The sequence below is a fragment of the Peromyscus leucopus genome, chromosome 4 (genome assembly GCF_004664715.2).
Source record: "Peromyscus leucopus breed LL Stock chromosome 4, UCI_PerLeu_2.1, whole genome shotgun sequence".
Lineage (NCBI taxonomy): Eukaryota > Metazoa > Chordata > Mammalia > Rodentia > Cricetidae > Peromyscus > Peromyscus leucopus.
In genome coordinates, this window is record NC_051066.1 from 65,324,013 (window position 1) to 65,337,564 (window position 13,552).

Below are 13,552 nucleotides of genomic sequence, written 5' to 3' on the forward strand. Positions count from 1 at the left end.
TAATAGGGGAAATGGGGAAGGGAGAGGATTCCTAGGAAGATAAATACAGAGGAGGGAAGTAAGTCAAATAACAATGTGGATGGCTGAAAAAGTCAAAAGGAAAACAGTATTTTCCAGACACAGCAAGTATGATACATATATGAACACACAGGGTCTGGGACAGAACATCTGAGACCTTCACAAATTCAAATCAGACAAAATCTCAACACATAAGTAGGAAGGGGACACAAAGTTCCATTCCTAACCAAGGAGATATTTGCAATTGATACCTCCTGGCTGAAAGAGGGAATATCTGTTGTTCAAATAAAATTTCACAGAGTGTATAACCACATCACAGGTCGGGCCTCAGGCCCAGGAGAAGTTGACCAACACCAAGGGACTCTGTTTTAATGTTTTGATTTTGTTTGGCTTGATAGTTTTTTTGTCTTAGTAGACTTTCTTGTTTCATGTGTTTCTATTTTTTCTTTCTTTTTGAGTGAGAAAGACAGAACATGAAGTTGAATATGTAGGAAGGTGGTAAATATCCAGAAGGTGTTAGGGGAGAGGAAATTGAACATATTGTTTAAAAACTTTTAAATAAAATTTTAATGAAAAGTAAATGAATCTCATCACATATTAGTGCTCTAAACTTTTTAATTTGTATTAGCTGTTCTAACTAATGAACTTAGGACTACAGGTGATAAAATTGTTCTGTATTTGACAGATTCTAACAAGTTGATATTAGAGTCCTTGGCCTTGCAACCAAAGGAAAACTAAGGCAGGTAATTAGCTAATTTGTCCACCTATGAAGCCTCTTTATTAGAGATTAGAGTCCCATAGCACCACAAAGGATGTATTACATATAGACAATAAAATATATTTCAAACAAGCATGTGAAGTAAAACAAGAATACAGACTCCTCCAAAAAGCATGATGGTTCCATATTATAATGAAAACAATCACTACTGCTCCATTATTATATAATAATTTACTAAGAAAAATTCAGGAATGTTTTGAATGTATGGGGGAAATGAATATATGAAAATAAATTATTTGTAGGTTTATAAGTAAAATATTGAAGTTTAATACATATTTGGTGACACGTTGCTTCTATAATACTTTGTGAATTATTTCACCATCAAGACAGCTTGAGAAAGTTCTTTAAAAACTAGTATAATAGAACGTGTTAAATAGTCAAGAAGGTTGTAAAAATTACTTTTATAACTTAATTTTAGTGTAGCCTTCACAAACTAGAATCTAGTTTCATCACCAGCTGAATGTCATCTAACAAACTCTTCATTAGTAGTGTCCTAAATCAGGCACAGCATAACCCTCAATCCAAAAGCCTGAACTGGAAGAACAGAAACACTGATATGAGGAATGTGAGTCATTGTAAAGCAATGGCATGTTATAGTTACACAAATCTGCCGTTCAGATGAATTAATGAATGATTTCTAACTCCATCCATATTTTAGTCCCAGGAATGTTTCTATTATTCATAATTTTAGAAACATCTGGAAAGACTAATGTGAGTGATCATAAACATACAATATTGTCTTCGCAATTTACAAAAATGAATCCCCTTATAATAACTTCCATTTCAATTTCAAAAGAGAATAATTATATTCCACAGGGAACATAGTTTTGTTTTGAAATGGAACAAAAACTGCTGTGGCATGTATTTCTGCATGTTGTGAGTATGTGTTGCTATGGTTGGTTGATAAATAAAGCCCTTTGGCCTATGGCAGGGCAGGATGGAGCCAGGCTGGCAAATCCAAGGGGGATAGTGAAATGAGAAAGGAGAGACAGGGGAGATGCCATCCCACCATCCAGGGAGCAGCACGTAATAGCACACAAGTAAAGCCATGGAACACATGGCAACATATAGACTAATGGAAATGGGCTAAGTTTAGTTATAAGAGCTAGCTAGCAGGAAGCTTGAGCCAAAGGCCATGGCCATATAATTTGAAAATAATATAAGCCTCTGTGTGTTTGTTTGGAACCAAACAGCTATGGCATGTGAGTGGGAAATATTGTCCCGACTGTGGGATATGCAGGACACAGGAAAACTTATGGCTACAAAAGTCACATGCCCTTTATTTGTAATACTGAAATAATGTCATACCAGTTTCCGTCTCAAAGGAAAACTTTCATTTTCAAAGGCTTTGCATAAAGAAAAGAATTCTAGATAAATACAATCAGTAGATGGTATCATCATCCTTTTTTATAATTATCCATAACTGATTTTATTCAAATATCAAAAGTAATTTCACCTAGGAGGCTTTCCAGTTTAATCTGTAGATAACATTTTACACCAAAGCTTTACCATAGAACTTTTCATCTCTGAATTTCTCAAGGTGTATATTAAAGGGTTCAACATGGGAGTGATAATCGTATAAAAAACAGTAATGCATTTATCAATAGGAAAGTTGTAAACTGGTCTGGCATACATAAAAATACATGGAACAAAAAAGAGAACAACCACCAAGATGTGGGAGCTGCATGTGGAAAGGGCTTTGCGCCTTCCTTCCTGACTGTGAGCCTTAAGAGATCTTAGGATGATTCCATAGGAGCCTAGGAGGAGGATGAAGATCACAATGCACATGGCTCCACCATTAGCAATGACAGTGAGGCCAATGAAGTAAGTGTCTGTGCATGCAAGTACCAGTAAGGGGGACATGTCACAAATAAAATGATCAATGACATTAGGGCCACAGAAAGGAAGGTTGTATACAAAGACAATTTGAATCAGAGAGTGTGTAAAACCTCCAGTCCAGGCAAATATCAACAAAGTGATGCAAACCCTACGATTCATGATGGTCAAATAATGCAGTGGCTTACAAATTGCCACATAGCGATCGTAGGCCATTGCCACCAGAATGACAATATCGACACCACCAAATAAATGCTCTATGAAGAGCTGGCTCATGCAAGCTGTGAAGGAGATGGTCTTTTGATCCCAGAGTAAGTCAATAATCAACTTGGGTGAGATGGCAGTGGAGAAAAGACTATCCAAGAGTGATAGAGAGGCAAGGAAAAAGTACATTGGGGAGCCCAAGGAGGGGCTGGTAATGACTGTCACCACAATGAGTATGTTGCCCACCATTGTCACAATGTAGATGAGTAAGAATATGACAAACAATGCTTTTCTCCCAGCAGGATCCTGAGTGAGGCCCAGGAGAACAAATTCTGTGAAATTGTTGCTCTTCCCCATTGGTCCTTTCAGCAGGCTTGTATCAGAGATGGCAGCTCCTAAGAACAGGACCTGTTGGGAATTTAAGTACATGACTTCATGATGACATGGAGAACATGTTCATCATTGTCTTCTACAGTGATAAGTTGCAGTATGAATTTAGTAAACAAGTCTTAGGTTTCTCCAAGAATCTAAATAAAACTTCCTTTTGAGTGTTTTATTTCCCTATGATGGTTTTATCAAGTAGTACTTTGTTTCTCATAACTTCATTGACTCTATGTATTATAGTCATTCATACACTTAGAATTATTTAAAATACATTATTACACAAAATTATCACAGTTTTCAATAACAACCGAAAATAATTCCTACTTTTAAGAAATCTGGCTTCTATGTTATCACAAACCTTCACTATCTAAATTAATATAGAAGCGATGTTGTAAAATGCTTTATCTGGTAAGAATATATTCAAAATACACTCAAGATTTCTGGGACCATAAAGCTCATTGCCATGATACTGTAACATTAGGCATGTGGCCTGCACTTCTCAAAATACTTTCAATCTACATGGAAATCTCACATAATTTTAATATATTGGGCTTGAAACTGCATCAAGTAAGTACAAATGCATTTAGAACATTTCTTTCTATAGCAATTACTTTAACTAATTTTTATGAGATTCTCCAGGAACCACAATTCTAACTACACTTTCTTGATTTTACAAAAAAAAAAAATATTCAAATAACTCAGAAATTTCTATCCCATGGTATCAGCAACTACTTTATCAGAAGTTAGCATTTTTGTTCTTCTTCTTTTTTTTTCTGCTTTATTCTGTTTATTAGAACGAAGTAATGAAATCCAACTCACACATGAGTAACGTGAGATACATAATGAATGAAGGAATATAAACACTTGTGGGCATATATTAAAACCACCACAGAGTGGCAACTAGGTTAGCAAAATAAAGTAAATATAGTATACATGAGTACACAATGGGTACTTACTAAAAAGAAATAATTTTTCCCTGAGAGATTTTTTTTTCAAGCATTAAATCCTACAGGTTGGCATAGTGTTCATGGCTGAAAACAAAGCATTGGTTGAAATCTACATATAAGAGAACTGAACTCTCAAGTCTTTTCACCTTCACATAAACCACATCATCACTAGTGCCATCATAAGGAAGGAAAATGGAGCTTTAGTCTCTAAAACAATTAAGTGAAAGCCTCCATATTAAGAGATGGCAAACTGGATGCTGTTCTTCCCTTGAAAATGATGTGCATTAAATTGTGTGCCTTTAACCTCTTTTTCATTCCCTATATAGTAGGGCAATAGACAATTCTTAAGAAATTCAATATTCTTAGAAAAGAGCTCTAAATACTGGTATATATGTTTCCAATCAAATAAATGTCAGCATATCCCTAATACCCCCACAGTATGATGATCCATTGACAGTTCTAACCATGCATATACAACTTTAAATCAGCCTTTTAGTGATCAATCCTTGAGGAAGCTGTAAATACTAGAAATAGGTACTGTCAATACCACCCAAACAGAACAGAAGAGAAGTTGGATGGTATAGACAATTACAAAAGTTATGTATGTATATGTATGTCTTTCTACACATACACATGTATGTATATATATATATATATATATGTGCATATACATTCTTAGACTCATATAGTTTAAACAGAATAAGAGAAGAGATTTTTGTTCTTCTTAAATGACATAGGTAGCAAGACAGAAGGAAACAGAGGAAAGTGCCCAGTTAGAAATTCAGTGTCCACATCCATGAAAGCAGCATCTTAAAGAAAAAAAACATTCCTTGGCTAGTGGTATATAATATGGGTTGTGAAGCCATGTGGATCTATTTATTAATCTGAAATTCTTTCCCTTACTGTGAAGATGAACTTTTACCACATAAGAATCTTGTCAATGCCTTACATGCTCATTTCTACCAGGGGACCACACTTATCATCTCCTTTCTCTGGTTACTTTGTTATTACTGTTGCTTCAGGTAAGCTGTAGAAAGCAGCCTGGTAAACATAAAGGTGATAGTTGCTAAAAAAAATATTTTGAGTATTTCACTAAGACCAAGAACAAATGAATCATCACAATTGATTTCAACAGAAAAACTATTGCCTTCAGCCTGAGGTATAAATAATATTACACTTTTGATATTAACTTATATGTCCCAAGAAATATGCACTTTACCACTGATAAGTACGAAGATTATTTATTTACCTGTGAAAGGGTGGATTTTGTCTAGAAAGAAGCAAATAAGATGGTGCTGTTTGAATGGTTTTTATAGTGAAGGGGCATTTGAGGCTTTCTTGAGAAGGCAGATCTGATGCGCCTGTGTGTATCATTGTCATTCTGACCTGGAGTTGTAGAAGCTACAAGCAGAAAACAGTTCAGTTGCTAAGTGACATAAGAGGGAAGTACTGTGTCCAGTACTCATCCTTGTATATCATACTTCCTGACAGGTTTTGCTCCTTCACTTTCATTAATTACCAGGACTGAATTTCACTAGGTCAAATATCCTAAGTCCTGCTTAATAATTTTCACATCATAATCAAAACAAATTACTTAAATTTTAGCATAAAAATGTAAAATATTAGTATTATCAAATGGTAGAAGAGTATGATTGTATTTTAAACATTAGCCATTAAAACTTTTCTAAAAATAATTTAATACTGTGTTTAAGAACATGGTAGAACCTTAACATAAGAGTAATACGCACCTAGGTGATAGTTTATGAGGGGCAATCTGACCACAAGCTTTGATTTGGGAATACACCAACACATTGTCTGCCATCATTTTAAGATTCACACACAAAATTTAATATTAGCCCTCAAGAAAAAAGATATTTCCCTTATACTCTAATAGATAAAATATGTAATTGTAATTTAGACATCAAAAATATTTTATCTCTGTTCAATATTGTATAAAATATAATCTATAATACCAATAAAAATTTAGTTTCTCTTTATTGTTATGCATGTAAAATATAAAACCTTTCATATATATGGAAAATAAACACTGAGATTATGAAACTAAAAACAAAATCCTATATATGTCCCAACTAATTTCTATATTTGTCACCTTTATTTTCCCTATTTTTATGGCTCTCATAAGACAATGGGAACTTTTTTTAAAAAATCCACGTACTTCAAAACACAAAAAGAACAATCATATTGAACTCCCACTTTATGATTTCAGATCTTGCATTTGCCCTTGAGGAAAAAGTTATGACCTATTTTAACAAGGACCATTGCTGAGTATAAACATATGAGTGAACTTGTGATTACAGATATAAAGATATCTAAATATAATAACAATACTTGTATAAAGGTAGCTGAATATATTTTGGTTTCTATGAAAATATCAAAGAAAAGGTAAAGTTGTTATATTTGGACAACTATGTATAAAATTGACCAAATAAGTTAAATTAATTTCCCAAACCCATTTTTGATATTATAAATGAACAACAGGAACCAAAAAGAAGATATGAAGTAATGATAGTTACATGAATATTCTCCTTTTGTTTTATTTTGGTGAATCAACATAAGGGATCTTACTTTCATGATTTACAATAATTTCCATGGGCTTAACTATTAAAAATTTTATCTAACAATGGAAAACCAGATTAATCTCATAGCAAAGCTGAAGATAAATTATTCTTACAAATTGAGAGAAACTTCTTCAGTCTTTTATTCCCTCGTAATTCTGAGGACTTCTCTTATTTTCTATGTAAAAACATCACTCTATATCTCAACCATATCACTCAATGCAGTTGGTACTTTCTACAGTTTTCTTATAGCAGTGATAGACATTTATAGAAAATCTGACACCTCAAGAACCAAACACCACTAAAGACACTATCTCCAGCTTGAGCATAATTGACTTTTCAGAAATCTCCTGAGGCATCTACTTGTGGGTGTAGACAATTTTTTTATGAACAGACAATGCTTTGCATCATCTCTATTTCCAACAGAAAAACTTTAAGATCACCACAAATTAGTTTGTTAAAATACTTGGAGCAAATTCAAATGGAGAAATCTCTCCTGGATAGTTTCTTTCCCTGAATAATCCCTAGAGTATAAAAGCTTGGATATTTCAAAGAAAGAAAGTAGTTAAATGTCAAGGGACTTGAAAAACCCATAATGTGAAAGATAAAAATCCAAAATGAGATGCTTAGTAACTGTTACATGTTATAATATGCTTAGGTGAGGCAAGTAAGTGCAAATCAGCCTAAAGAAGGGAGATAACCCAGTCTCCTTAGCCAGTTGCACTTTGCAGAGCACAGCATTATTCTGATAGTGAGAGAGATTCCACCCAAGAAGCACAGAGTCTCTGAGGAAGAAAACGTAGAACTGCAGTAACTGCTGTAGTTGACATTGCAATTCTTGAATAGACAGCCAATCAGGGTTCTGTAATTGGGAAGGAGTGGAATTTTTTGAGTCTTGACTCTCTGTGAGATGAAGTCATAGTGATTTTATTCCATTTATTAAATTCTCTAATCTCAAGATATTATTAACCGAATGACTCTTTCTATATGAAAGAAATTGTTACTTTTCAAAAAAAAAAAACAATTTCTATGTTTACAGTGTTATCAGAGCTAGTGAGCAAATATCATCATGTGATTATATATAGATCATCTCTTCTGGAACACAAAGGCCTTTGGCCTAAAAGTTGTCCATTTTCAACTTAGCTTGCAAAAAGATAAGGCCAACCTCCTGCAATATAATATATATGTTTAATTTCTCTTTTCTTATTCATAAGTGTGAAAAGATGCACAGATGTGTATATTTATTGTGTAATAACCATCTGATGTGATCATATATTTGAAGGACCAATTATAGTTGAAAGGTGGAGAATTGTTCATTTTTTGAAACATTCTCTGTCTTCCCTTATTAAGGGAACTTTGTGTCTCAGCCTATGAGAATGAACCTAAAGAAATCAACATATCAGGTATTGGAAGTCTGCAAGAACTTCAAGTCTATATTTTCTCCCATAAGAAAAATACAGTGAGATATTTTCTCAGCTCTTTCATTTTTTAGCCTAGGATTTTTTACTTAACTATAATCACTTAGGTAAGTTTATCCTTCTTTAAAACTGAAGTATTGACTTTATATCCTCTATAAACGATCTTAGTGATCACAAAATCCTTTAATCTGTTTTTATCATGGGTAGTTTTGCTGGGTATAACACTGAGCTGACAATCGTAGACTTTCATGATTTTGAATACATCTTTCACGACCTTTGTGGTTTTAAAGGCTTCTGTCAAATAATCATGTGTTCATAGAATGGGACAGCCTTTGTAACTGACTTGATCATTCTCTCTTGCAGCTTTCAATGCCTTTCTCTCCCTTCTTCCCTTCTTCCATTCAAGTCACCTAAGATCCATAGCTGCCTTCCATAAACTACCACCTCCATTTGGCCCTTCTTCTCTTTGGGACCTACAGATTCCAAAACATTTTGAACCACGAATCTCCACCTACCTCAAGTAACCAGGAGCCACAAAGTCCTGCCAACTGCTTGCCTAAGATTCTCCACTTACCTTATACAACCTTGAGACCCAGGACAAAGCTACTTTAGCAGAAAAAACTTGTTCCAAGCTCCCAGAACTTGCTGAATGCATTTGCCTAACTGACAAACAAGACCTGGAATAGAATGGCTGTAGTCCCAAATAACATACAAATAGATGAAATTGGTATCCCAACATTGCTATAAAGTAGCCTATTACTCAATATGGTAAAAATCCTTCTATAAAAGAAAAAAGTGTCTTTAGAACATTTAGAGAAAGAATGAATAATTCAACTAATAAACTAACTCCAGATGTACCAAATTCCAATGAAAAAATAAAAACACTACCCAAGGAATGCTCAATCTTACCACAAGGACACATGTTCAACTATGTTCATAACAGCATTATTTGTAATAGCCAGAACCTGGAAACAACCTAGATGCCTTTCAACTGAAGAATGGATAAATAAAATGTGGTACATATACACAATGGAGTGGTATATATACACCACAATATGTGTAGTACACATACACAAATACTACTCAACAGAGAAAAACAACGACATCATGAGGTTTGCAGGCAAATGGATGGAACTAGAAAATATCATCCTGAGTGAGGTAACCCAGACTCAGAAAGACAAACATGGTATGTACTCACTCATAAGTGGATACTAGATGTAAAGCAAAGGATAACCAGACTGCAACTCAAAGCTCGAGGGAGGCTAGCTAGTAAAGAGGACCCTAGGGAAGACACAGGGATTGCCCAGCAATGGAGAATGGATGAAGTCTACATGAGCAAACTGGGAGTGAGTCGGGGGTAATGGAGGGAAAGGGTTGAGACAAAGAGAGCTGAGTGGAGAAGGAGGTCCTAGCTGGATCAGGAACAGAGTGGAAGAACAAGGAAAGAGATACCATGATAAATGAAGACACCATGGGAATAGGGAGAATCAGAGTGCTAGAGAGGTCCCCAGAAATCCACAAAGATGACTCCACTATAGACTACTGGCAGTGGTCGAGAGGGTGCCTGAGCTGACCTACTCTGGTGATCAGACAGTCAAACACCCTAACTGTCATGAGAGAACTCTCATCCAGTGACTGATGGAAGCAGATACAGAGATCCATGGCCAAGCACCAGGCAGAGCTCCAGGAGTCCAACTGACAAGAGAGAGGAGGGATTGTATGAGCAAGAGATATTGAGAACATGATTGGAAAAAGTACAGAGACAACTAGCCAAACTAGTGGAAACACACAAACTGTGAACCAATAGCTGAGGAGCCCCCATGGAACTGGACTAGTCCCCCTGGATAAGTGAGACAGCTATTCAGCTTGAACTGTTTAGGGAACCCCCAGGCAGTGGGACCAGGATTTGTCCTTAGTGTATGAGCTGGCTTTTTGGAACCTAGTGCCTATGCTGAGACACTTTGCTCAGTCTTGCTGCAGGGAAGAGGGAACTGGACCTGCCTCAACTGAATCTACCAGGCTCTGCTGACTCCGCAGGGGAGAATTTGCCTTGGAGAAGTTGGGAAGGAGGGGGGCTAGGTTGTGGAAGGATGGAGGACAGGGGATTCTGTGGTTGATATGTAAAACAAATAGAAAATCTCTTAATAAAAAGAAAAGAAAAAAAGAAAAAGACAGACAGGTGAGCATGAGTGCATGCACCTCACGCGCGCGTGCGCGCGCGCGCGCGCACACACACACACACACACACACACACACACTCATACACTTCTTCCAAAAACTACACATTGTAACAGCAATGGACGCTAGTGGAAATGACCTGGAAGTTTTCCTGACAAAGTATTCGTGAAACTGATTATAACTATAATTTAAACAATTCAAAGAAAACAAATACATGAGTGAAATAAGGAAATCAATTTAATACATGAAAGCTGAGTTCAAATTGCTGAAGAAAATTCAAAATGAAATGATGCTGGAAAAAATCCCTCAATATTATTTAACATGTCAGTGGAACACCTTACCATCAGAACAGATCATGTTGAAAAGAAAGTCAGGGGTAGAAGACAAAGTAGAGAACATGTATTTGCTCCATAAGGGCCAATAAGAAAATATAAAAACTATAAGGAAAATATGAGCGAGTTTGGGTCACCTTTCAGAGACCAAATCTCTGAACTGTTTGCATAGAGGGAGAATAACAAAATGAAGGTATAAAGAACATCTCCAGGAAAATCATAGAAGAAAATTACCAAAACCTAGAAAAAGAGATGCCTATGAAAGTGCATCAAGTAGATCAGAGCATAAAATAAACTATCCACAAGGTTATTAAACATTGCAAACATAGAAATACATTGAGAAGAGGCAGGCAGATCTCTGTGAGTTTGAGGCCAGCCTGGGATACCAAGTGAGTTCCAGGAAAGGTGCAAAGCTACACAGAGAAACCCTGTCTCGAAAAACCAAAAAAAAAAAAAAAAAAAGAAAAGAAAAAAGAAATACATTGAGAATATCAACATATATTTTTTCAGAAACTTTCTATGTTCTTGATAATTTCATAATTATTTCCCAACAACATAAAAAAAATAAATTATAACAAAATCTAGAAAATATTTCTGGTTTAACAGTATTGAAAATATAATGAATTACTGCTTAGGTATTAACCAAATACTTAGTATCATTTATGAAATAATTATAAAACTTAACAATTATTGTAATAATTGTGTATGCCATCATTTTCTCTTTGACTAATATCCCCCATTTTATCCATGATTTGAACAATGTCAAACATGATGTTATACCCTATAACTGCAAAGAATTCATTATTTATCAAATAAAAATAAAGTTACAAAAGAAGTACAGTTATTAAAGAAGTACATTTTTATCTATATTTTTATGCTTGGAAAATTGTGCTCTTATGATTAATTAATATTCTATTACTTATGTGTATGTATAAAGAATAGACAGTTTCTATTAAGAATAAATATGTTTTGATATAGGATATGGCATCACTATAGTTTTGAACATTATAGTAGTGCATGTCTCTCTCTCTCTCTCTCTCTCTCTCTCTCTCTCTCTCTCTCTCTCCATCTATGTGTATATGTGTGTATCTATATTTTCATTAAAGTCTGTGTATAAGTATATGTATGTATGCATGGCTTTCATATTAAAGTAAATTTAACAATTTTGTTTCTTCTAAAGAAAAACAAGACAATTTATTTCCCAAAGGAACTTCCCAAATTGGAAATTGGAAAATAAACTCTATATGGAAAGCTCCTGAAATGTTCCCTCTAAATGGTAAAGTCATGGTCAAAGGACACAAAATTGAGTTCACTGATTAATCACTTGGGTCTTATTGTAGGGCAGTGTCTAATTATTCACAGTTTCATTTATGTAATTTTCCCGTTTATTCAGCCAGATGAGTCTTTGATAAATGGGCAATCAACAAATCTAGACATTGTCCGTGCTGTCCAGGAAATAGTTTTTCACAATTTAGGTAAGATTCATATTTTTGTCTCATATGACTCATATCATTTTGTCCTTCAAAGAATAGAGTTTTTTTAATCTGTATATATTAAACAAATAACATCCCGATACATACACATACATTACTCATGAAAATGTTAATTAGTACAGCTGTTTTGAAATTTAAGGTGTAGGCTTCTTTGCTTTCTTTTCTTTTTTCTTTATTTTTTTTAAAATAGATTCTTTTTTCCAGTTGTGTTTGGTTCTAACCTAGATCTCTAGACTATCCAGTCTCTATTCCCTGGCCATCCAGACCATATCAGCATGGGCTCTTTGTGGTGTTGGCCTCAAATTAAACCAGACAATGACTGGACACTCCTACAAGCTCTTTGCCACCATTGACCAAAAACATCTTGCAGACAGGAAAAATTATAGGTTGAGAATTTTGTAGTGGAATTGGTGTCCAGGTTTCTCTTTCTGTAGCCTTCAGAGTACCTTCCCATGCCAAAGAGACTAGAATGTAGGGACGAAGGCTCCATGCAGGCATCAGCTCGACTTCTCTACTTTCAAATGAGCAGTGTGGATGTTGTCCTTAATGGCCCCACTGTGAGTTTTCAGAGAGAGAGAGAGAGATCTCTGTCCTAGCACCTTCCTGAGTTGTTTAGGGATCTCCATGGGACCGGCTCAGCTAACAACTCAAACAAATGCAATCTTGCCCCACCACTGGAAGCCTTGCCTGATTACAAAAGATGACTAGTTTGCACTCCATATTCTCTCTTACTAGAAGTCTTCACTAGTGTCACCCTCGTAGATTCCAGGAAGTTTCCACTGTACTGAGTTTTCACACCAGTCCCCAAATGCCATTTAATTCCAGCTGTCTTTCCCTACACTCCCTCTATCTATCTTTTCCACCCCATCCCCTGTCTGCTCACTTGGTTCGCCATCCTTATCTGCCCCCAGTCCACCAGCATTATAAAACTAAAAATTAAATTTCCATGGAACATAGCTCTACCCCTCTAAAGGTTCTAAATCAACATACCACAGAAATACTTGAACATTCATTGTACTGGCTGGTTTTGTGTGTCGACTTAATACAAGCTAGAGTTACCAGAGAGGAAGGAGCCTCAGTTGAGGAAATGCCTCCATGAGATCCTGCTGTAAGGCATTTTCTCATTTAGCATCAATGAGGGAGAGCCTAGCCCATGATGGGTGGTGCCATCCTTGGAAAGGTGGTCCTGGGTTCTATAAGAAGGTGGGATGAGAAAGCCGTGGAAGCAAGCCAGTAAGCAGTATTCCTCCATGGCCTCTGCATCAGCTCCTGCCTCCAGGATCCTGCCCTGTTTGAGTTCCTGTCCTGACTTCCTTCAGTGAAACAGCAATGCTGATGTGTAAGCCAAATAAATTCTTTCCTCCCCAACTTGCTTTTTAGTCATGGTG

The 13,552-nt window shown here is 35.7% G+C and overlaps 1 protein-coding gene across 1 annotated transcript; it reads right to left on the reverse strand.

Annotated features, from left to right (window-relative positions):
- Positions 1-2,188: 2,188 nt before the first annotated feature.
- Positions 2,189-3,235, reverse strand: LOC114685921 (olfactory receptor 4A15-like). Its single transcript, XM_028860559.1, has one exon. The coding sequence runs from the start codon at positions 3,191-3,193 to the stop codon at positions 2,270-2,272; it is 924 nt and encodes a 307-aa protein (XP_028716392.1). The 5' UTR covers positions 3,194-3,235; the 3' UTR covers positions 2,189-2,269.
- Between the last annotated feature and the right edge of the window lie 10,317 nt (positions 3,236-13,552).

What these genes read in the sequence shown, in the direction of transcription:
- LOC114685921 (XM_028860559.1), bottom strand. Translation starts at nt 3,193, where the DNA reads ATGGGGAAGAGCAACAATTTCACAGAATTTGTTCTCCTGGGCCTCACT.